Genomic DNA, 25,932 nt, shown 5'->3' on the forward strand with positions numbered 1-25,932 from the left:
CCTCAGTGTACGATCATGCGATGGGTGACACCACATACTGCACCCTCAGCGTACGATCATGCGATGGGTGACACCACATACTGCACCCTCAGTGTACGATCATGTGATGAGTGACACCACATACTGCACCCTCAGCGTACGATCATGTGATGAGTGACACCACATACTGCACCCTCAGTGTACGATCATGCGATGGGTGACACCACATACTGCACCCTCAGCGTACGATCATGCGATGGGTGACACCACATACTGCACCCTCAGTGTACGATCATGCGATGAGTGACACCACATACTGCACCCTCAGCGTACGATCATGTGATGGGTGACACCACATACTGCACCCTCAGCGTACGATCATGTGATGAGTGACACCACATACTGCACCCTCAGTGTACGATCATGCGATGAGTGACACCACATACTGCACCCTCAGCGTACGATCATGCGATGAGTGACACCACATACTGCACCCTCAGTGTACGATCATGCGATGGGTGACACCACATACTGCACCCTCAGCGTACGATCATGTGATGGGTGACACCACATACTGCACCCTCAGCGTACGATCATGTGATGGGTGACACCACATACTGCACCCTCAGCGTACGATCATGCGATGGGTGACACCACATACTGCACCCTCAGTGTACGATCATGTGATGGGTGACACCACATACTGCACCCTCAGCGTACGATCATGTGATGGGTGACACCACATACTGCACCCTCAGTGTACGATCATGCGATGAGTGACACCAACCGGGCTGCGTGGGCTCAGTCTTGCTAATTACCATATTATAAATATTCATGCCCCGCAGCCTCTGTGTGGCCGCCCGCGCAGGGGACCCTTCAGCCCTGTGCTTCCCCAGAGCCCACGCGGATGATGCGCTCTCTCTCCCTCTCGGTCCTCACCACCCTGCCGGCAAGCAGACGGCCCTGCTCTGAGCAGCCACCGCCTGGCTGCTGCCCGGAGGGCACACGGGGCCTCCACGGAGGAAGCCAGTGCTGCGTGCCCAGCCCTGCCTCCTGGGCTTTGTTTCCCCTCCTTTTTCATGTGACCTATTTCAGGTTAAGACCCATTTGAATTATTAAATGCTTCCTTAAAGAATCATTTATACTTGCTTCTCTCTTCCCCCCCAAAAGTTAATTACTGATGTGGTGACAAGCTGAAAAGACGACGGATGATCGTTTTCCCTCCCCTCATTGGGGCTGGAGAACGTCTTTGAGGATGGTTGTCTATTCAGGGGACACAAAGGGAACACGGGGGAATGCTGCGTGTGGTTTTAGACCAGACCTGCTAAAACCACCAGATTATGCAACATGTAAACACACGGCACGTTTCTGGGAAGCAGCGGGGGGCACCACCTTTGAGCCGAGGTCTGACCACAGGGCAGAGGCAGCTGCAAAGACACTGATTCGATTTTAATTTTAAAAACTTCCTCCCGGCCTCCTGGCCCCAGTGATTTGATTATCTTGCAAACAGAGAGGGGAGGGGTCCTTGGCAGAGCTCCTTGAAGAATGAAGAGACCTCCACCCGCCGGGGGAGGTGGCAGCCATCCCACAGCCAGCACAGACTCACACGCACACCCCCCGGGCTTTCTCTCTTACAGGACCTCGTTGCATTGGTTTTAGAAAAATACAAGCAGGGGCCTGGCCGGTGGCTCAGTGGTTAGAGCACCAGCCTACACACAGAAGGGTCTGGGGCTCATTTCCCGGTCAAGGGCAAGTACCTGGCTTACTGGTTCCCCAATCCATGTGTCTGTCTCTCTCCCCCTCCTCCCTCCCTTCCACTCCCTCTATAGAAATCAATGGAAAAATACCCTTGGGTGAAGATTAACAACAAAAAAACGCGTCTGGGAACCGTCGCATAGCTGAAACCAGGCCTCTTCGGCACGATTCTCCTGTGGAAACCATACCCCACGCGGCACCGGGTTTCCTGTGCCCGAGACGGTGCCAGGGAACCGAGACCTGATGGGGCAGTGAGCAGGCACAGGCCGGGGGCCACCTACCTTTCCCGCGAGTTCAGCGATGCGAGGGACCGGCTTCCCCTTCTGGTGGCGCGGCGTGGCTGGGCTCTGCCCGTCCCAGTCCCGCAGCTCCTCGATGGCCTGCAGGTAGAGCAGGGCGCGCAGGCCCGTGCAGTAGTCCTGGATCACCGTGAAGTCCTGGTTCTGGACGGCGCTGCACACCTGCGGGAAGACAACGGGCGGCGTCAGACCCGAGCTCGCCCCACGGCCCCGCTCTCACCTCCTCCACTGGGTTCACCTGTGCGCCGGGCACCGCTCCAGGCTGGCGCCGGGTCACGCCCGCAGGTGGGCATGGGGGGGGGGGAGGGGCGCCACGGCACCAGAACTTGCACGGACGAGGAATATGAGCCTGATGTGTCCAAACTCCCCAGACTGCACACCTGGGATCTGTGCCGTGCGCTGTGCGCTGGGCTCAGGGACACCACGGGGCTGTTCCACACGAGACCCAACTGGCGGAATTTCCAAGGAGTCAGGTTTGGCACAACAGGAGGAAGGACCTTTGGCCCTGGCCCGGGTGCTCGGTGGTTAGAGTGTCGGCCCGGGCACCCAGGGGCCTGATTATTTTCAGGGAGAAGATACAAAAGCCACGAGTTCTCTCACCGCACAGACAGGGCGCACCTGGGATGTGGGAGGCTCCGCCAAGCGGCGCTGACGTAACCGGAAACTAGACGTGGTCCATCCCAACTGCGGGAGAGCCCAGTGGGCCCACGGCGGGAAGAAGCGAGATCTCCACCCCCTCTTTGTGCTCTTTTTAAAAAATATACATTTTTATTAATTTCAGCAAGGAAGGGAGAGGGAGAGAGAAACATCAATGATGAGAATCACCATCCATCAGCGGCCTCCTGCACGCCCCCCACTGGGGATGGAGCCCGCCACCCGGGCCAGTGCCCTGACGGGGAATTGAACCGTGACCTCCTGGTTCAGAGGTCGACGCTCACCACTGAGCCCCACCGGCCGGGCTCGTGTGGTCTTTATTCCACGGTGTTTGTGCTCCACGTAACTGGGAGCCACGCTGAGTACGTGGAGGGACACGGCCTGGAGGAGGCGGCGAGACCAGCAGACGCCGCTGCGCGTGGCCGGGACGACACGCTGTGTCGGGGCCCCTGGGAGCCGCCGCCCGTCTGACTCATCCTAAGGCCGAGGCAGCACTGTCTGTCTCCCTCCCCGGAGCGAGTGACTTCATCTTCACTGTCGGTAAGAGCACACGTTCGCCTTCCTGACAGAACTCCCGGGGCAGGGACCTTGCACTTGGGTGTCTCTTTTGAAACGGTGACATCCATGTGCACGCTCTGAGGAGCTGATCCAAAGGCAGATCCAAGCCCGTGGGTTTGGCGTGAGGCCCAAGACCCTGCATCTGTGACAAGCGTCCTGGCCACGCTGGGAACCGCAAGCTCCGGGCACCGGTGGGGGAATCGCCTCGGGACTTGGAAGGAGGTCTGCAAAGTCCGTTCCTTCTCGATTTTTTCTACACGATTCCAGCAACATTCAGTGGCCCTTTAAGGAAGCCCTGCTGAGAGAGTAAGTCACGTCTGAAGAAACGAGGTCCTTTTCGGAGGAAACAGTCATGAGACGCAGAATACACCGCACGGGTCAGCACGCCGCTGGCAACGGGCTCGGACCCAGGACACGAGGCTCAGGAGACGGGCGTGCTCAGAGGTCCCGCCCCGCCTGGCCCGGACTCTCACTCTCTCAAAGGTAAACGTTCCCTTTCAAACTCTAACCTTGACGCTGCTGTTCCTGGCCGGGGTATGTCGTCTGATATCACTTCACCGTTTGTCTAACAGCTCTGATTGGGTCCTGATAGCGGCTCACACGTTTGCTCCGTGAAATCTGTACGTTCCTCGTGGTGACGGCAGGTGAACTTCCTGCTCAGCAGGGCAGCTGTACCATCTCGGGATCCCGGCAGCACCGACGGCCCCCAGCCCGCTGTCGGAAGCAGGGGCCCTGGTTCTCAGCAGGACCGGCCCTGAGCGGGGCCAGGGATCAGGTGGCCCCGTAAGGCGTGACTTGAGGGGGACCCGGGAGTCCCCTCAGAGGTGTAACACATGCCCTGGATTCTCACCGGTGCTGCAGGCACACTGAATCAAAGGCGTCTGTCTGTGCAAACCCCTGCGTGGTGACGGGGGTCCCTTGGAAAAGGGGGGACAGCACACATTGGAGGGAATCGTTCAAATAACAGCAGCCCCTGAGGTCTGGGTGCTCCATACACACGGCACTGCTCGGTACAATTCACGAATAAAACACCCATGTTCCACATTTAGAAAACTACGGGTGAGCCCAGCCGGCATCTTACTGCTTTCAGAGAGGAAGGAAGACGGAGAGAGAGAGAAACATCAGTGATGAGAGAATCAGGGATCGGCTGCCTCCTGCACGCCTCCCACTGGGGATCAAGCCTGCAACCTGGGCCTGTGCCCTGACTGGGAATTGAACTGTGACCTCCTGGACCATAGGTCGACTCTCAACCACTGAGCCATGCTGGCCGGGCTCAATAGGCGATTTTAAAATATCATTTCTTCAAAAGAAAAATCTTTATTTCTCAAAAGCGACCCACGCGTTCATCTATTCTCTCGTCCCACAGACCCCCCTTTCTGAGCCAGGCCTCTGGGCCACCCCCTCCTTTTCCCAGACAAGCCGCCTGCTCAGCCCCGGGACGCTGTCTGCTCCACATCTGCCGAGGGCGCCTTCCTCGGGAGGCTGGTGGGAGAGCCAGTGGGAGGAGCGCCAGGAAGAGCTGCTGTTTGCCAGATGGCTGCCGGCTGCCCTCAGGTGAGCCCAGGGGGCTCGCTCACGGGCGAGAACTTCCCTCACGTGCGTCTTCATGGGAAACCAGGGCTCTTTCTTCCCACGCTGGCTAACGCCGAAGATCAGGGACCACGTAGAGCCCGGGGACCAAAGCGCCCGCTTTTATGTTGTAAACAATTAGCTTATCACACGGTGCGCGGGGGAGCTGGGAGGTGCCGACCGAGAAGGGATGAGCTTCAACCGCTCGGCCTGCGAGAATGAACTCAAACCTGACAGTCCCACCCCTCCCCCACAAATCTACGCACAGTGGGCTCCAAATAAATGACTGATTCAGACTATGCGTATGAGCTAAAGAAGAGATAAATACGGGAGATGCAGGATTTTATGTGCTTTTTCTTTTCAGTCTTGTCTGTAACATGTCACGCTGTAAATAAAACGATGGCTTATGTCCTGAAGCTGGGATGCGGGAAACTACTGCATCATGGGATGTCCTGCAGTGCCCTGGACGGCCTTGCTTTTTAGACTCTCCTGATTGCTCGTGCTCATTGTGTTTCGGAAGCATCCGGCCGAGGAATGTGCAACACCGTCTCCGCTCCCTCTGCAGGACCAGGCCGTGCGAGGCCTGGCGGGTCCGGCCGGAGCTCCCGGGGGGAGATTTTCAGCGGGCGTCACTGTGGTCACGGGACTTTGCTCTCCCCTCCTACACGTGACGGGGCCGGGTGGCATTAGGAGGAGTTAATATCCAGGCTGCGCTGACTGACTTGGGGAGACGATAATGAGATTACGGCTCACGCCCTTAGAGCATGACAACCGGAACCCTCTCCGGTTCCACCCCAGGAAAGGCGCTAACGAGGAGAACAGCTGACGGTCTGTCGCTGTGGGATGGAGCGGGTTTGACACGTTCCGATCTTAGTCCGATCACCTTCCGCTCTTACAAACACGTGTAATTGATTTGGGGAAAGTGAAGGCTTATGTTTGCGTGCCCCAAATTTCACCTCCACGACCGGCGTGGGTCCTTGGTTCAGACGTGTCAGATTCAACAGATGAGGCCCACAGCAGCCCTTGTCTTTCCCTCCTGATTTGGTGGGCGGGGTCAGTGAGCAGGGGGTGGGAGGTGCTTCACGGGGACTCTGCATGCTTCAAGCTCCGGGAATCGGGTCTGAAAACTTCGAAGGATCCAGGAGCCACAAAATCATTAAATGGACGGGAGACCTGACCCCTAACGCCACAGAAAGGCACAATTTCCTGAATATCTGAAGAAGACCAGTTAGGGGAACCAATGGATGAGCCTGTTTTTAAAGGCTAATACATTCAGGGTTGTTCTGCCTTAGAAGGAAATGTTTAGGAGACTTTTATTTACTTTATTTAAAAACATACAAGCCCGGGTTGCAGACTCGGTCCCTGGTAGGGGGCGTGCAGGAGGCAGCCGATCAGTGCTTCTCTCTCATCATGGATGTTTCTCTCTCTCTCCCTCTCCCTTACTCTCTGAAATCAATAGAAATATATTTTCAAAAACAATGTGTGGTTTTGGGACATGAACCTGTACCTCCGGGCGGCTCAGCGTGCATGTGTAACGCACTCACGTGGACCAGTCTCGCACGTCTTCCCCGGCGGTAGCAGCGTTCAGGAAAGGTCTGCTTCATTTTATGCTTCGTTGGGGGCATTTGTCGTTCCCCGAGCATCATTCTGCCACCATCGAGCAGGCCCAGCACATCCACCCGCGCACCAGCGGCCACGCCCCGCACAGGCTCAGTCTGCTCCGTCACGTGACTATTTGGGACACAGTGCAGAGGCTCCCCGAGTGTGGGCAGTGATGCCCCTGCCTGAATGGGACCTGCGCTTCCCTGTTGCCTCCCTGTCGCTCCACTTAAAATAACGTCCATGGAGCCCGGCCGGCGTGGCTCAGGGGGTTGAGCGTTGACCTATGAACCAGGAAGCCACAGTTCAATTCCTGGTCAGGGCACATGCCGGGGTTGCGGGCTTGATCCCCAGTGTGGGGCATGTAGGAGGCAGCTGATCAATGATTCTCTCTCATCACTGATGTTTTTATCTCTCTCTGCCTTTCCCTTCCTCTCCGAAATCAATAAAAATATATTTAAAAAAATAACGACCACAGAATTTCTCAGCAAAAGGTCAGTGTGTCCATGGTCGGCCCGTGCAGGAGCCGATCACTGCATAATTGCAAATTAATGTTCTCCCGGCAGCGCAGTAGCTGCATGCCATTGATCCGCCCTGGACGGACCGGGGCTGCTGAGAAGTGAGCCTGCTTCCCTATTTGGGGGATTTTCTTGTTTTCCCAGAATGCATTTTTCTCTCAACTGGAATGTTTCTGTAATTGTCTCCATTTTTAATTTCCTACAGTGAGATGACTTTTAACTTGTAATTAGAATCTGTAACAACTCACGTCTCTGTCTCCAAACCTGAACTGTAACTCTGATGCCATGAAACACACACACACACACACACACACACACACACACGATACAAAGAAATACCAGGACCAGCATGAGGACTGGGTCCTTTCAGGGGAAGGTCACCTCAGAGGGCCCAGTTTGCTGTGACTAAGTTGCGGGGTGACGACCAAGCATGAGGCCGACGGTAAGTAGATTTGTGCGCACCGGGTGTGAGGCCGGGACACCAGGCTCTAAGGTTTGGCGTGCTGTCATTGCAAAAAGAACTCACTGCTCCCAAGCAGAAAGACGCAGCGCATGTCAAAAGAACCGGTCTCCACACAGCCTGGAAACATCTGTAAGTCTCATTAGTATCCATCAGAATAAGGATCATAGGCGCAAGGCGGAGAGAGAGGCCATTCAAAAACACGAGTGGCCACGCCCCAGAACTCCATTATCATCCTACGCCAAAACTCAGCGTCGTTTCAAAACTAATTGGGGAGAGCGATCAGGAACGGACAGCACATCCGAGCAGAACTGTGGGCACGAAACCGAGAGTCATGACTGGGAACGCGCAGGGAGGGAGGCCCGCGGGAGGCACCATTTCTCTTTTCTTGTCAGAGAAATACTTAGAATGGCACCAACAGCCATTCTTGCATGAGCCCTTGGGGGAGAACTTCAAATACACGAACCAAGCCCCTGGGAACACGGGAGGATGGGGGTGGGGGGTGGGGGAGGGGGGCGGACACCAGTGATACCTGCAGGACGGACGCTCCGCTGTGGAGGAACTGAAGGCCGCTCTCGGCCGAGTCGATCCCACCCGTGGCCAAAATGGGAAATCCGGGCAGAGCGCGCGCGATGGAGGTCACGGCCCTCAGGGCGATGGGCCGGATGGCCGTGCCTGCAGGAGAGAGAGGTCGATGGTTAGCACGCTGACCACTGGCTAAGCTGTCCTGTGCTGGACAGACATACACATGGAACAGGCACACATCGCTATGTTCCCCAGTCTGTCCGTCCTTAAAGGAGGCGTTTATTTTAGGAACATTGAGACTACGATGGCGTGAAGACATGTGATGCAAGTGGGTATAGCGACCTCGCATACAATAGCTGCACATGCAATTTGATTTACTACAGTGATGTGCAGGAGAGTGCATGGCACATTCAGGCACCGGGTTTTTCAATTTTTATTGATTTCAGAGGGGAAGGGAGAGGGAGAGAGAGGTAGAAACATCAATGAGAGAGAATCATGGATTGGCTGCCTCCTGCACGCCCCACACTGGGGATCGAGCCCGCAACCCGGGCATGTGCCCTGACCGGGAATCCAACTGTGACCTCCTGGTTCATCGGTTGATGCTCAACCACTGAGCCATGCTGGCAGGCCAAACATCAATATATATATATTTTAAATTTGAGAATCTGGTAGAGGTGGCTAAAGGGGGATATGGGGGAGGAGGCATCTGTAATAGTATCAATAATAAACAAATGAATACATAAAATAAAAAAAATAAGTTTTGAGAATCCACAGGTCCAGGCACTAAACCGGCAGACACGGGTTTTCATGACAACACGAGAACTCCAGTTCACGGGAGCCTCACTTTGCATGACTAAGCCCTTGACGAGGAAAGGAAGTTAATGGGCAAGAGAGTGTAGAACATATGCTAATGCTGGGTAACTGGAGGTTTAATCAGTGAGTGTAATTCTGTTCCCCAGCCGCCCCCCCAGCATGTGATGTCTGGGACAGCCTCTGCCACACGGTTATCATCAGCGCGAGTCCACATAAACTTCCCGATGATGGCTCCGGGTAGCAGGAAGGCAGAAACTGGGTCATAACGCCCGCCCACGCGTGTACACAGAGAAAATGCAGTTTAATTTGCTGACATTAATTAAGATATAATGAATGAAGTGGATAACAACTTGGTTAGAAACTGAACTTGGACGGTCTAATTGTTAAGAGTTGTAGCATCATCCAGAAGAAAGAAATATTAGCAAATCAAGAATTTCAACGAGTTGGGAGTTGCAAGTTTGATTTTGATACAATACAGATTCATCAAGTGCTAACAACGGTATACTTTACTGACTCGAGCTTAACGTGGTAATGAACCCACTAGACTGACACGTAAGTGAGACTCAGCTGTTTAAAAAATACACTTTTACACATGGACTAGAGTCCTCTGAGAAAAATAGCATAATTCACCCCAAACCGGAGCTCTAAGGGGACCCAGGCTTCTACCGTATGTAGAGGCACGAACACGGAAGTGGAGGCAGAAGAGCAACTGTGTGTGTGGCTGTCCTTCCAGGGTCACTGGAAAAGCTGCAATTGTTCTGTGGAAAGGTCTCCGTGTCTGCTGACGATTTCAAGGCTTCTTCCTGCTGCTGGGCGTGGAGGCTCGGAGCACCGGTCCATGGAGGGCCAGACGCCGGGATGGGGGCTGCACTGGCCTGCGTCATTTCACCGGCAGGACGCTGTGCCGTGGAGGCTGTCACGCCCCAGGAAACTGGTGTCGGCCGCCCGGGGCCACGCTAAGAGCTCAGGATGCGAAGTCCCGCCCCTTCAGTGTGAGTCTCGGCGCTCTGTCACTCACACAAGTGACGGAGCCAACTCCTTCATCCCTAAGACATCCTTCTCCCTCCCTGTGACACGGGGACATCATGACAATAATACGGAGCAGCTCGGACAATTAAAGGGCACAATCTGTGGAGAGCCCTTGGCACGGCGCCTGCGTCACCGACTCCACCGGAGTCGGAGAGAAGGACCGGAGAGAAGGACCGGAAGCGCACCCAGCTGCAGACACACGTGGGGAGAAACACGTGTCACCCAAGGGGTGTTGCCTCCTAGATGTTAAATCCGGGGAACTTGCCATTCCCATGTCATTTCATTTCTAAAAACACAGTTTGCCTGTGGTTATCAAGGCGGTCTGTGCGGGTAGTGCGCGGTTTACGGAGCTCCCGCAGGATCCAAAGGTACAGCCCTTCACCCAGACGCCACTTTGGGAAATCTGTTCCATTCGCACAGACACGGAGTGACACGTGCAAAGATGTTCCCCGAAAGTGTTGTTTTTACAGCAAAACCGTGAAAGCCACCTGCACGATCCCCAGTAGTTTCACTATCAGATAAATGGTAGTTCATCTGTGTATGACGTCCTAGGGAACCTTTAAAGGGGCCTGCCAGTATCTCTGGGATACGATGTTAAAGAAAAATTTACGTGAGGTGGCCCCACTGTGGTTAAAAGAAGTGCATGTACATCCTCTGTGGGCACACAAATAGAGAGAAGGTGGAGTTTTAGACTGTTATAGTTGCCTCTGGGGAAGGACGAAGACAAACTTTCATTCTGATAACTAGACTTCCTATTATTTGACTCTTTTAGGTAAAAAAGTGTTGATGATTCATTTCTACAATGCCATGCTCTTAACCACAATGCCATACTTCTTCCCTATTTTAAATGCTTCTAAAATTAAGTTAGAGAGAGGAGTTAATCTTTATAACTGATAAATATATGTTGTCCATGTATGATAAAACCAAGAATATTCATGTTCTAGTACTAATTAGTGGCAAGGAATTATATTAAAGCGATGGTAGCTAGTAATTGCTATAACTATATGACCTAGAGAGAGAAAGTCCGAGTTCATTATACCTGTATTTATTCATAATTACACGATATGATTATAAATAGCATCCTCTTTCATTCTAAAAGTGTCCCAGTTTGGATGATGTTATAATGACAATCATACCCAGGAGTTATAGGACAAAGGTAATCATGAATGCAGAGTGAAACTTGCTTTAGAACAAAACCACCACCTATGAAAAACGCAGAAATGAACTACAGTGTCCGGGAATCAGAAGCTGGCATGAAGAAATACATGTCTGTAAGCGTGTCACTGGGTGGGGAAACTCATGGCATTCATACGTGATATCTGGAGCTCATTAGTCTCTGTGTTCTTTCTGCTTCCCACCTGTAGGTGGCCACCACACGCTACACTGATTAATCCACTCATTAGCAGCATTTTCAATACTGTCATCTTCAGATAATCAGCAATTTATTTAAAGAACCAATTTCTGTAGAAATAATTGCCACGAAATGGCCCGGACTTGCTTTTTTATAAACTGTAATAAAAGTGTTAAGATAATCCCTGACATTTGCAAATGCCAGCCGCTCACCTTTCCTTTGGACTGTGCTGTGGCACTGTTTAAAACAATTACCCGATGGCAGCGCGGTTTAATGAAACAGTCCTGTGAGCACACGCTTCAGCGCGGGCGGCGGGGACGTCGGAGTTGGGGGGAAATGCCGCGTGCTGACACGCTGACACGGAGGAGGGACAGAGCCCGACGAGAAGGGGTTACTGCGACACGGACACTGTTGCTACTCCCAACTCGGTCTTGTTGTGGCGTCGAGCTCGGTGCTATAGCACAGGCACCCTCTTTGGGAACCGAGAGTGGAGAGTTTTGCGAACGGACTCATGCCGCTGGCTGGAGTGTGTAAAGATCATATGACTCTGTGGCTCTATAAATGGACTCGTTACTTTATTTGTTCGGTGACCTCCATGCGAGAGAAGACGAAGGGGTGATTCTTGACATCATTTTAAATATTTAAGTGTGTGTTCACTTACAAAATGGCGCAAATGTCCACAGCAGAGAGAGCAAGGGAACCTGCAATGGTTTTGGGATCTCAGCTCGTGTCGTTCGCATTTAACATGGACCACAGCAGCGGTCGCTAACCTCGAGAAAATTTCTTGGAGGCCATGCGTTTCCAGAGCCACATATATCACAAGCGAGCATGTACACACACACACACACACACACACACACACACACACGGTGCCATAAATCCATCCCTGACGGGTAAGGCTTCGGGCATGGAGTCCAAGAATGAAGCAAATATAAAGACAGGGATTAGGCCTGGCCGGCGTGGCTCAGTGGCTGCACATGGACCTACGAACCAGGAGGTCAGGGCTCGATGCCCGGTCAGGGCACAGGCCCGGGTTGTCGGCTCGATCCCCAGTGTGGAGCGTGCAGGAGGCAGCTGATCCACGATTCTCTCTCATCATCGATGTTTCCATCTCTCTCCCTCTCCCTTCCTCTCTGAAATCAATAAAAATATTATAAAGAAAGAAAGACAGGGACTAGGTCTGAGTCACAACCCCGCAGGCTCCGGCCGAGCTGAGCGCCACGTGAGGCATTCGGCCCGGCGAGCTCCGCGGCCATCCGCACTCTGCTGCCTGCTGGACTCAGTAAGCCCCAGAGCCAAATTTCAAAGCTGTCACCACCTGATCACAAATGCTGCGAACAGATCCTGAGAGTCTGTTTCTGCACGCCGGGCCCAGAGTGCGATGGGAGTGTTTGTCTCCCTCCCCAGAACCACAGCGCCCGCACGCCGGGTGCTGTTCCCACGAAAACCGCGTCGCCGTGAACGCATCTTCCCGGCTGACTCTCTGAAGAGCACTCGGCTGGTCGCGTCTGTCAAGTCCAGGATGGGTTTGCGACGAAGCATCCGCTCTCGACTTGCCACTTCCCCGGTCGCCGGTGCTTTCTGATGACATTCCGGGCTCTTGTCAAGCGGAGGGCGTTACTTTGGGGGTTGGCACGGGGACCGCGGCTGAGCGGGCGTGTGTGCCAGCCTGCGTGATTCAACAGCTCCTCGCCCACTGGCCCCGGGCTGACGTCTCGGCGGGTTCGCAGGACCGACTCGGAGGGAAAGGATGTGCCGTCCGTGTCGAATGCGCACCTCCAAGAGAAATGTCTCGCGTATGTTGTTCCCCGTTCGTAGCTGCTCATTCCACTTTGTTGCCATAACCGTTCCATCATCTCCACGCTGGCACCGTGTGTGATGACTCCAAACAGCGCAGGCCTTTCCGAATCGGGCACCGGGCACCGGGCACCGGGCGGCACAGACGTGCAAAACCCACGTCCGGGAGCCTGGCTAGAGCGCGGCGCCCAAGCCCCGCAGGAGAGGCGGTTTGGGTAGCCTTTGTCCAAACGGCTGTACATTGTTTTCTCAACAGAGCTCAGGGGCTCCTTGGACCTGTGCTGGCAGATCATATCAGACCCCCCAGTCTCCCCATCTTTTCAGGTGTGTCTGCCCTGAGCGTAGGTGGGGCCGGCAGCCTGGAGGAGCCCCCTTTCCTCACGCTAATGTCTGTTCTGCCCTCGGTGACAGAACGAAGGGGTGAGAGCTGGCATGCGCACAGCAGTCAGCGGCTGGACAAGGGTCTGTCTGCATCCCGGAGGTCATTTATTTGTGAGCCCCGGAAGGCAAATCATCGCACTCCCACAGTCCCTTCTTCCTCAATGCTCCACGGGGCAGCTCTTGAAATCTACAACTTAAAAGTGGCAAAGTATTAAAACGTTTCGGGGGGAAATGATGTGTGTCCCATGCCCAGCACAGAGCGAGCCCGGGAAACATCTGTGATTGCCAGAGAGGGCACGCACGCCAGACACTGTGGGCAAACAGAATGCTGACAAGCTTAACGACTCACAGTGGCCGTTTATGGGGAATATAATGTCGCAATCAATAATTACCAGCCCATACAAACGGCCGAGTGGCAATTCCACAAGGCGTGGTGTGCACAAGTGAAATAATTTAGACGTAGAAATCAATAGCATTTGTAGACATCGGGAAATGTCAAGTGGGAAATGAGTGCGCGTATGTGTCTTCTTTCTGGGGCATTCTGACGACTCAGATTTTAATGATTCCTAAAAGATCCCCCAGTACTGCGAAACAAGCGAACATTTACCCCTTCATCTCTTAATTAACTATGTGAAGGGGTCTGATGGGCCAGGGAGCTGTTTTATAGACAGGAAAGTCAGGAGCCTCCATCAGAACTGTGGTTTCCTCAAGGTTTCCTTCCAAGCCACGCCCCTCTGGCCATGCCCCCTCTGGCCATGCCCCCTCTGGCCACACCCCTCCTTTGGGCTTCTCTCTCATTCTCTCACAAAGATTTTTCCCATTCATTTCACAGCACTTTGTTGGCCTCCAAAATACAGGCTTCGGCACAAATACTTTTTACTGCAAAACATTTCGCTGGTAAGTTCTTCATTTAAAATCCCCTTATAATTAAAATAAAGGGAACTGGGTGAGGGGTCTATGGAAGTCTCTGTACTATCTTCTCAGCTTTCCCATAAATTCAAAGACATTCTAGACAAAAGGTTATTGCTCCTTCATACAACACTAGAGCCTGGTGCACGGATTCCGGCACGGGTGGGGCCCGCCGGCCTGCCCCGATCGGGGTGTGGAGGGCCGATCGGGGGCAGGCCCGCTGGGGAGAGGGGCCTCAGGCAGCTGGCAGGCTGGCCCGCTCCCTGGTCGAACTCCGGTCAAACTCCCAGTCGAGGGGGGAATTTGCATATTTCCCTTTTATTATATAGGATACAGATTCTCCCTGCTGCTATAAAGAATAGTTTGTCCGTATTATTTGGCAAAAACAAAGAGACAAACTTGCGAATACTGGAAATAGATTTTTTTAAAAAAAACAACACAAAACATTGATAGTTTCTATTAATTGCCATTTCCTGCTAAGAGTAGCGGCGGTAATAATCGCTATCTTTGATTGAACTGCCTAACACGTCCAGGGCCCTCTATTACGGCTTTTACATGCTATTTCATTTAAATCCCTCAGATCCTGGGAGCCATTGCTTCTAATGCTCAGAACGGTTGCTAGTCCGGCCCTTGGGAGAGTAAAAGGAAGATCTAGCTTCCACCTCCACCTGTGACTGCCCATCAGCCCTGCTTCCCACATCGCCTCCCGTCAGAAAGTTAGTGTGTGTCTGTCGTCCTTCTGTCCATACACGCATGGCCTAGGCACTGCACTGGGTTCCATATGCATAAAGGCGCTCAAAGGTGACCCTGCAAGCCAGCTGCTGTCAGTCCTGACGACAAGAGGACGGGTCGAGACGTTTTCTAGTAAAAGCTGCTCTAGTCTTTGCTGACACGTCAGGTGTCTGAAAAAAAGCTGTATGCAACCATTTGTCCGTTAACGGGTGATGCCCAATCGCCGCAGCTATCACCAAATCACCTATCACGTAAGACAGACAGAGCAGGACGCTTAATGTCAGGTTTCTTCAGGAACGATGGCGACGGGCGGCGTGGCAGGCAAAGGGAGCAGAATCCCTATGAGGCCGATGGGCATGTCTACGCAGTCCCTGCCACATTCCGCAGAGGGGAGGGCACAGCCCGGTGTAAAATCTATTGTTTAAACACTTCAAGGGGAAACGTGTTGAAATAAGCAGCTCATGGCTTAGCGAGTGTTAAGATACACGTTTATTTCAACACTCTACATGTCATAAGCCATTTATGTCCACACGTCCTCCCTCAGAAGACCCACCCCGACCAGGGGGAAAGGTTTCATTTGCTGAGAGCGTGTCAAGAGGCTGAAATGCAAGCTCTGATGCTGGAGCTCTCGGTGTGGGCCACAAGGCATGATGGGAGAGTCCATGTTTCCATTCCAGCCAAAGCTCCGAGCCTGTGGCATGCTCACCATCAACGCCACCGGCCTGGGCTTCGTCCAGACACCACCTTTGTCCTAACCACCTGAGGGGCGTCGGGCCCGCCTGAGCGTCAGACGGCAAAGGAAACGGACTGCGTGGGGTGTTTCCACAAAGAAAACACAGGTCTTCACGTCTCCACTTACTAGAAGAGGCTGATGTAACCCACACTCTTTGGGAAGCTTTTCTACATGACAGCGGGTGACACATTCTTTCCGTTTCGCCTTGGTTAGGATTTTATTCTCCTGTAACAGTTTGGATGTCTATGGTTATAACCAGAGTATCTGCCAGTGACCGAGTGATTTCCAGCCAGGCTGTCCCCAGGACCTCCTAGAAACAATGCTGGTAACTGCTTCCATGTTTAAGCAAACCCAGGAGTCACAGGCTTCATATTGGGAAACGCTCTCTGGGGTCTGGCCTAAGGGCACTGATTCCATGCACCAGGGCCCCACCCTCATGACCTGGTCACCTCCCCAAGGCCCCAGCTCCTAATATCATCACCATGGGGGTTAGGATTTCAACCTCTGAATCCGGGGAGTTCACAAGCATTTGGTCCACAGCACCAACCAACCCCTCTGGCAATCTCCAGGCCAAAAATCGGTAAGTCAGGAGGCGGAGGGCATTGTGACACATGAGAAACAGACTTTGAACACAACACACCGCAAGGGAAAATGCTGAGATAGTGCATGATACGAACACGCAACGTTTCAAAGGAGGAGTGTCCACGTCATTAACCGTAATACTTTTAAGGTTTGTAGAGAACAATAAATTTGGATTTGGGTGAAGTAGCTGAGGTTATCTAGATGGGAAACCTGTGAGCTACTTAAGAACGTGGAATATAGCCCATTCTCTATAGTCTTATTTGCCATGCATAGTGTGCTGTGTAATTGGGATTCTGTGAAATGTCCTATTTATGTATAGTAGCCGAGAGCTGAAAGGGGGGTGGCAGTGTGGACTAATGGAAAGCTTTGCTACAATGTTGTCCAACTGAAAAAAAAACCACAGATGGACTTTCGCGTCCTGAAACCTTGGTATCAATGTCTGCTTTCGTCTCTTCATAGCATCCGTGAGCTCAATCTTAATCATTCTAGAAATAAAGCTGACGATGCCTGTCTCATACAGTTGTTGTAAGAATAAAATGAAATTCTGAAAATGCTTGGAAACAGTAGAAGTATTACATAAATACTAGTGGCATCCTTTTTAAATTAGCTCTAGAAACTGATGGGTACATAGCAACATGGATTCTAACTTTGTGACGACGATGATGAAGGTGGAATGTATTGCCCTCACTGAGCTAGAACGCTAAGCACTTTCATAATTACTCTGTCTTAATAATAATGACAAAGTTTGGAGCGATGGGAAGACCAGTGAACCGAGGACCAAGTATTCAATCAAGGTGGGGAGTGGCTCAAGGCCAGCAGATGAGCTCAGGTGGCATGACCGAGGCAAGGTCAGCGCGAGGTGTCAAGGTGGAATAATGAGGCAAGAACTTCAAAGAGTGGCGACTGAAAACGGCACAACAATGACTTGCAAGAAGCAGGGCAATCATGAAACAATGATGTTAACACCCTTCCTTTCTGCGGACATTAAAACTCAACAAGGGTTTCAATCCTTACTTCCTATTCTCCTTCCTCCTCCACAGCTTTTCAAGGTGGGCTAGTCAGGCTAAAAGAGGAAAATGATATGGACAACGGCATCTAGAGATAGACAGGTGTGCGCACACCTCTCTACATACATAGAAAGTTACTTTTCACCACTGTCATTCTTGGCAGACAAAACACTATAATCATTTTATAGTTGAATGGCACACAATGCAGCGAAAGGTCTTCACAGGGGAAAAAAATTATGTTTTCATCCTTTTCCTTTCTTTAGCAGTGATTAGTTCCAGAAATATAAGGTATCATCACTTCTCAAAAAGCACTGTGGGTTATAAGCTTGCTCCTCTGAAGTTGGCAACGTGTAATAAGTGTGCTTTATTCCTAAACATCAGTCAGCTTCAAGAATGGCAGGTGCTTGTGGAACGGTGACAATGGAACGAGTTGGCTAATACGTACTAGAGGCATTGAAACACTGGTGACAGATATGAAGCCTTCTTGTTACAAAGAACGCTCTCCTGTATAATTACGGTTTTATAACGAGGTACCTCAGTTTCTAAATATTTAGCTTTTTAAGATTTCTGTATCTTTTTGGTACCAAACGTATATGGAAGTGTTCTGACTGACATAAGGTAAAGAAGTGTATTCAAGCACTCATATGAAAGTATTCTGAATCCTAAAGACTAGAAGGGTGGTTTGAGAGCATTTTAATTTATTGCAGAAGTATGGACTTGAAGTAAGAATGCCTGTGGTTCATGTGACAATGACACTGGAGTTAAAATGTTCAGCAATTTATAAAAGAGTTTATGTAGATATATACACTCTATTAAATGTGTGGTTTGGTAAATAAAAAAAAATGATGATGGTCCTAGCCGGTTTTGCTCAGAGGATAGAGTGTTGGCCTGTGGACTGAAGAAGTCCCGGGTTTGATTCCGGTCAAGGGCACGTACCTCGGTTGCATGCTCAATACCAGGCCCTGGTTGGGAGGCAACCAATCGATGTCCCTCTCTCTCTCAGATCAATGTTTCTCTCTGTCTGTCTCTCCCCTTCCCTTCCACTCTCTCTAGAAATCAATGGGAAAACGAGGATTAAAAATAAAAAAAATGATGACGTTTATTTCCAAAAGCAAAGCTTCATTCTGACAACTACAGAGAGAAATGAGGTCCCGAACCTAAATAACTGAGTCACACTTTGCAGGAGCCAGGGTTTGCGGACGAACCATAGCTCTGTGATGCTACCTATCTAAATGCCAAAGAAGGTCACTGGGCGTTTCCAGCGGCGTTCAGACAGCGGTGAGCTCCAGGAGGTACCCGGAGAAGGTAAATATCCAAAGTACAAAGCAGGACAGTGGCCGCAGGCATTCCACACGTCAGAAATGGTTTCCCAGCGGGCGGGGAGCTGAGAACCGTGTCCGTGTCCGGGACAAGGAGACAACAGGCAGCTGGAGCGGACGGCCCGGCAAATGGTCCCCGAGGTGAAGGCTGGCTGCCCGGTTGTGGCCGCGGTTTGGGAGGACTGAGGAGTCTGACAAACAGGCCACTGGCACGAGCACCGGGCTCCCTTCCTGTGCGCCTTATTGAGTAGGTCTTGAAGGGGATTTCAGTGTAAAGGTCAAGGAGGAGAGAGAAAATGACGTGGCTCTGCATGCTGGGCCGCGTGATGGCACCTTTGACATTAAATATGTTATTCTTATGAGAATCCGTTGCTATTAACATATATATTTGAAACCACATCAATTCAAGATTAGTTTAGAAATCCAACTGCACAAATATGGGGATATTAAGTGCCAGTGACACTTGCTCGTGGGAATGAAGTTGACAGCTCTCTTGGAGAGAGAGAGAAAGGAAGGACATGTATCACGAGCGAGCCAGTTTGTGTCTCTCTCCAAAAATGCCACACAAAGGAGGGAAATTAGAAAGGACATGGTTGGTGCCAAATGGCTATTTTATTTAAAGGAATTTGTTTGAGAAGATAGTTCAAGATTACTCCTAAGGGTAGCACAGGGCATGAGTTGATAAGAAGATGGAAGAATCGAGGAGGACGAGATCAGGCACGTGGGGTGCATGCCCTCATTCATCTGGCAGCAGCTCTGTGCCCTGGTTTGGGCATTCCCTCCAGTCCACAGCGACCACACAGAGGTCATCGGCCGTAACTGTGTTTCGGACTTAAACTCAATACCTTCTTTGCATCCTGCCTGGGGCCTCTATCCAGTAACTCCTAAGACACTGTCCTGTTTACAGTTTCCTTTTTCAAATATATTTTTGGTGACTTCAGCGAGAGAGGGAGAGGGAGAGAGAGAAATATCAATGATGAGACTCATTGATTGGCTGCCTCTTGCACACCCCCTACTGGGGAATGAGCCCACAACCCACGCATGTGCCCTTGACTGGGAATCAAACCATGACCTCCTGGTTCATAGGTCGACGCTCAACCACTGAGCCACAAGGCCGTTTCTTAAGGATGTCAAGTGTATTCATGCCTCTGTCATGTCTCCTGGGATTCCCAAGGTCTGAAATGCTCTTCACCTTCTCCTCCGCGTCCTCAGGGCCTCCTGGATCAGCCTCATCAGCACGTTCCTTTCTTTCACCCCCGGCCCTGGGGCAACCCGCTGGGATGGCAGCCATGCCCTCGGAGGACAGGAGAAGCAGCTTGAGACGGTGTGACTGGGAGTCTGCCCCCGGGAAAGACATTAAGGGGAGCTCCAGCAAATGGTGGGCACGGCCACTCACTCAAGGTCCCAGAGCTGCTCTGAGCCTGTGTCCTCATTTGTCACAGGGGCCAGTGACAGCACCCACCTCACCGAGTTACACAAGACGCGCGTGCAAATGCTCCGTTCTAAGCCCTTCGTGCATATTCCTTCTTGCCTCCAGGACTAGTACGTGTAGCAATGAATACAACTCAGACCTCACCTCCTGAACGGCTGGAAAGGGCTACGTGTCCTCTCCGCGGGGGGGGGAGTGGAGGAATGGTAAGCTCTGTAAATGCCATTGTTATTAGAGACTGCCAGCTGAGGCTTCAGCGTCACGATGAAGAAGAAGTGCGCGTTGTTGTTTTTTATGATTGATAGTTTGTCTTAAATTTGGATCAAAGCTCCCAGAGAATGAGCAATTTGGAATGCATTTACTTTTTACTGGAAGGGGAATAAAGGATAATAGCATTCTGCTTATACATCGCGTTCCCTTTAGGAGGTGTGAATTATAAGACATTTTCTGGTGGAAAAGATAATATCAGACTTCGGTATCTGGGTGTTTTACGCCGGGTCCATGCTGGGAGAGAAAACAATGAACGTTACACTTCATTTATAATTTCCACTGTGAGCGTGATAAGGACTAGTGTATTCTCAAATCAAATTAATCCGCAGTGGTAGCATTTACGATACGGCGCAAATCCCTAATTCAAGTGTACAGTATCCCCCACAAAGCCCCAGTGAGTGGGGTAAGGTGAGAGTGCTCCGTCTTGGGTGAGGGTGTCGGTGCAAGCCGGAGCAGTGTTAATTCCGCAGGCTTGATCTGCATTGCCAAAGCACACGTGTCAATATTTAGCTCCCGGGGGCCTGCCCGGGGCCTGTGCAGAAACTGCTTCCCCACAGAATCCTAGAGCCGGATCTGTGATCCTTTTCCTAACACTCAGATTAAGCTGCTGATCCTCCTCCCCTCTTAGCTGTTCACCCCAGGAACGTGCTCCCCACACTCCTACGGCAGCAAGGAGAGGAGAGATGCAGAGAGGAATGGGAAGGGCTGCTATTAGGGCTTCCTGAAACCCAGATACAATGTTCCCCCATGAAATCACTGCAAGGATTTTATCTGAGGCTGCAATGCCGCTTCCCCACCATGATTACAATAGAGAATAGAGCTTGAAAACACACACATTAATCTGTATTTAGAAATAAGAGCAATACAGATGAGACGATGGGTAATAACTCCTCCAAACCTAAAAACAAACGGTGTGCATTTTCAATGACTCTCCACTGAGCCTCTCGGGCTGCAATGATGCTGTGAGGTCTCTTCACACTTAAGAAAAGGGAGTGGGCATCAATCTTGGAATACAGAAAACCTGCATCCTCTATTGTGACTAAGAACAAACCATTAACAAGTAGCATGTTTTTCTAAATGAATACATTTCTCCTGGCCATCTGTCTTTTCTGGCTTACTTTGATATAGATTAGAAATCTACTTTTTTTCCCTTTTTATTGGGCCTGACAAAGCATTCTATGAGATTGGGTGTAATAAAGGCAATGACAAAAATCAAATCAAATTTTAGATACATATTTCAGGTAATTGAAGAATTACCACCTTCATTTGGTGATCAAAATTTTCACATATGCTAAGTCCTTATAAAATGACTAAAAATGGCCTGGATAGTATCTTGTTTTTTTATCTAAAACTAGAGGCCCAGTGCATGGATTTGTGCACTGGTGGGGTCCCTCAGCCTGGCCTGCAGAATCGGGCTGAAACCAGCTCTCCAATATCCCCCAAGGGGTTCCAGATTGTGAGAGGATGCAGGCCAGGCCGAGGGACCCCATCGGTGCATGACTGGGGCCGGGGAGGGACCCTAGGAGGGCTCCAGGGCATGTCCGGCCTGTCTTGCCCAGTCCCAATCAGCAGGACCCCAGCAGCAAGCTAACCTACCGGTCGGGGTGTCTTCCCTCTGGTGGTGAGTGCACGTCATAGTGACTGGTTGAATGGTCGAATGAACGGTTGGACACTTAGCATATTAGGCTTTTATTACATAGGATAATGGCGAAAGATGAAGTCAGATCAACGATGCAGCAGTGTGAATTGGGTGGAAACTGTCTGGAGTGCAAGGCCAGGATCCAGCTCTTTTGGGGTCGCTATAGCGAGCTCTGATGGGCAGTTCAGATTTCAAATACATTTACGGCAAATTCTTCTTCCTGGTCTATCAATTTCTGAATGGAAAACTCCAATGATTCATTGAAACAATACTGGTTTAAAGTCCACGATTGTCATCTAATCACTACATCTGATTCTATTCTGAAACTAATAGAGAATATGGAATGTAAACTGAAATTAAAAAAAAAAAAATAAAGACAGCCATGCGAAGAAGAAAAATGTGTAAGAGGGAGTCTTAGATTCTACCTGAACTTTTATGTAGTGATCACCTTGTCCATCACTGCCCCTAACTTCAACTCCTAAGTGTCAGCTGACCCTCAGGACTATGATCACACTTTCTAGTTGAGAAGTGGGCCACAGGACCTGACCTGGGGCTCCCTCCATCAATACATCAGACATGCCTTGATCAGGGCCAAGTTCAAACAAAAGCCCACTGGAGCTTCTGGACCTAAGATGGTTTACATTTTCAGAGGAACATTACTCTCCAGCATATGTGTCAAAATTTAGTTATGGGAAAGGTAAAACTTTCCAGTTTTTAGCGATGTTTTTGCATTGTCTTTTCTAAAACAAAACAAAAAGAAACACACACACACACACACACACACAAAAAACTCAATTTCTTCCCAGAAGATACTAACGACAAAGTCAGTTTTTATTCACTGTTCTGTTTATGCCTAGGCACTGGCATACTGGATGCCAGGAATCCTAATTATAATTTTTTTTAAAAAATAGGTTTTTATTGATTTTAGAGAGAGAGGAAGGGAGGGGGAGAGCGAGAAACATCCATCACTTGCCTCCTGCACGCCCCCCTCTCCCCCCAATGGGGATCATGCCTGAAACCCAGGTATGTGCCCTGTCCGGGAATCAAACCAGAGACCTTTGGTGTATGGGATGTGCTCAACCTACCGAGCCACACCAGCCTGGGCACTAATAAATTATATCGTCCTCTTGTTTTAGCTCATCACGCTCCTGCCTCACTAGTCTTCGTTGTTTCTTAAACTCAGGGTGGCCCTTCCCCTCTGCCTGGCGCTCGGAGATTCCATATCATACACGTCTCAGCTCCAATGTTATTTCTCAGAGAAACCCACCCTGAGCCCCAACCTAGAGCTCCACACCTTTCCTTCTCTCTTACAGAGACACCACCTCGAGTTGCTGTTCTCAGCAGCTAGGCGTATCTGAGATTATCCTGACCTATGGTTTATTTGTCCTCTCCCTGCCTAACCTGCTCTAAGGTCTTGAGTTCAGAGTCTAGAGAAGTCCCTCGCATATGGAAGGCTCTCTTAGAAATACATGTTTAATGGGCACATTGTTGAGTCAGAGTCTCTTTGCCATCCAGATATCAGATACCCTACAAAATTGCTTTCAGAAAACCAGCTGCCTTTATCAGCCGCATCTCTGGGGACTGAATGCAGCAGAATTTGTGTCACTGGGATGTGTATTTTTTATTTTCTCATATGTTGCATATTTTTTACATCAATACTGATTAGGTGATAAACCTCATCTTTTCAACTTCTCTCTAGACTTTTTAGCACAGCTGTTCTTTAGTCACTCCCGGTCTCCTGCTGACTCGCTGCATTTCAAACATGTAACCTATCTGCTCAGGAGTCAGAACATTTTGGTTTTCTCCCCTCAGATAAGCAGTTTTCTCAGAAAACTCCATTTATTTATTGCAGTAGAAGTTTGACTCCTCCACTCAAAATTTTATAAATTAAACACCCCATATCAGATGTATTCTATAGCTTCTTTATTGTGAAAAGTAATATAGTGTACCTGGAGTAAAAGCGAAAATTACTTTAAGTCATATGAATTTAGATAAATAGTATTATTGAATAAAGTTATTACCAATTACAAGATTGTTTAAGATAAGAGATGGAAATATCTTGGAATAAAGAGCTTCATCTAAGTTGCCTAAGAACTGGCTCAAAATAATTTTAATAGAATATGAATTTCAGAGGAATACAGTGCTATACAATCTGTATGATTCGTCCCTCTGGGTTCTGAAGGGCATTCACGAATGTTCCCCGTCAGCCACACCCCCTGCGCTTACTTAGCATGTCAAGGGAGAACAGGAACCAGGGAATGGAAAGCAGCCCAGTTGAGGTCAGAATGCCCGCCTTTAAGAGGATACCATTCAGCACCATGGACAGAGCCCACGGCCCCAACAAGGCATAAGACCCCAACACCCAATGAAATCCCATCCCTGTGGCCTGCATTTCAGGCTCCTGGATCTTGGGCTCACAGGCAATTCAGCTCAATACTCCATTAGCCCTGTCAAGGAGCCTCAGGTGGATTTGCAATTTTCTTCTTTTTGGAAAAATTATTTTTTCCTGCAATTTAAACTTAGGGCAACAGATTCTGTCAAAAGCAAACAAGCACATTTTTCTCTTAAAAAACAAATAACAACAACAGAAAAAAACAAACCCAAGCCTGGCTGGCATGGCTTGGTAGTTGAGAGTCAACCTAAGGACCAGGAGGTCAGGGATCAATTCCTGGTCAGGCTTGATCAATGACTCTCTCTCATCACTGATGTTTCTATCTCTCCCTCCCTCTCTCTTCCTCTCTGAAATCCATAAAAAATATGAAAACAAACCCAAGTTTTAAATACCTATGCAAGGTCTCCATTGGATTTAACTCTCAGCTGAACCCCAGCGAAACCCAACTCACAATCATGTTTATTTTTTCTCTACTGTTCCTCCAACTTCTACTACATTTTAAAATGATTTCCTGGCTAAAGTAGTAAAAACAAAATCATGGCAGAGAACACACAGGCTGAGGAGGAGCTTATGTTTTGAGAGGGCTCCATTTAGGTGGAAGCACACTCTTGCTGCTCCTGATTGGAATCTTTATTTACACAACAATTAATCAGCCAAGGGGCGTCTCCTTATCTGATCAACAACCCTTTCTGAATAAGTCCAGACTTTCATTGCCATCGGAATCCTCCTGACAAATACTAAAACAGATAACCTTAATAAAGCACTAATGAGATCATTATAACTAGTTTTGTCTGTATTTAAAGCCCAGATTTAAGATCTTCATTAGTGATTAACTACTGGAAAACTTTGTTCAATCCCTGGAGTTCTTTTTAAATCTTCATATACTATAATTACCTATATTCAATCATAAAACGTTCCACGGCTGTGAACACAACTGAACTTTGAATAAGAACAAGAATGTTACAAATCTTGGCTGTTTAAAAGGTTAATCTTTAAGTAGATTAATGACATGGTGATCTTTACCCATTTCAAGACTTTTTTTGGCTGAGGAAAAGAGACTTCAGACCAGCTCATGAGAATACTTCCTCGGGAATATTTAACCACCTGAATCTTGAACTCTCTGATTATGTAAGTAGCAGGCGGCCTATCTCTGGTCTTTATTCTCAGTTGTATTAAAATAAACAGAGCGGCACCCGGGCAGGTGGCTCGGTTGGTGGGAGTGTCATCCCAGGCACCGAAGAGGCTATGGGTTCGATTTCTGGTCAGGGCACAGACCTAGGTGGCAGGTGAGATCCCTGCCTGGGCTGGGCACCTATGGGAGGCAACCAATGGATGTTTCTCTCTCTCTCTCCCTCCCACCCACTCTCTCTCAAGTTAATAAAAACAGATCCTTGGGTGAAGACTTGAAAAATGAAATAAAATAAAATAAAAAAAAATAAATGAACAAAGTGACCTTTCCCTATCAGTTTTAGAGAAGAGTGGCAATTAACTGTGAAATTTTATTTGAGCTGAAACTTTCAATCCAAAAGTTACTTAGAACAGGAAATGAGGGCATTTTACATGTGTTACTCCCAAATCAAAGAGACAGAAAGGTGGAATATTTCCTTTTGTTAAATACAAAATAGTTACTTCA

The 25,932-nt window shown here is 49.8% G+C and overlaps 1 protein-coding gene across 1 annotated transcript in view; it reads right to left on the reverse strand.

The window, feature by feature from the left end:
• The window catches only part of DPYD (dihydropyrimidine dehydrogenase), a 370,484-nt gene that overhangs the window by 23,288 nt on the left and 321,264 nt on the right, over nt 1-25,932 (reverse strand). The window contains exons 19-20 of the mRNA XM_008147316.3: nt 7,924-8,066; nt 2,016-2,195 (exon numbers count right to left, since the gene is read on the reverse strand). Of these exons, the coding sequence (XP_008145538.2) occupies nt 2,016-2,195; nt 7,924-8,066 (323 nt within the window). The remainder of the gene's footprint in view (nt 1-2,015; nt 2,196-7,923; nt 8,067-25,932) is intronic.

This window comes from Eptesicus fuscus, chromosome 22, assembly GCF_027574615.1.
Source record: "Eptesicus fuscus isolate TK198812 chromosome 22, DD_ASM_mEF_20220401, whole genome shotgun sequence".
In the NCBI taxonomy this organism is placed as follows: Eukaryota; Metazoa; Chordata; class Mammalia; order Chiroptera; family Vespertilionidae; genus Eptesicus; species Eptesicus fuscus.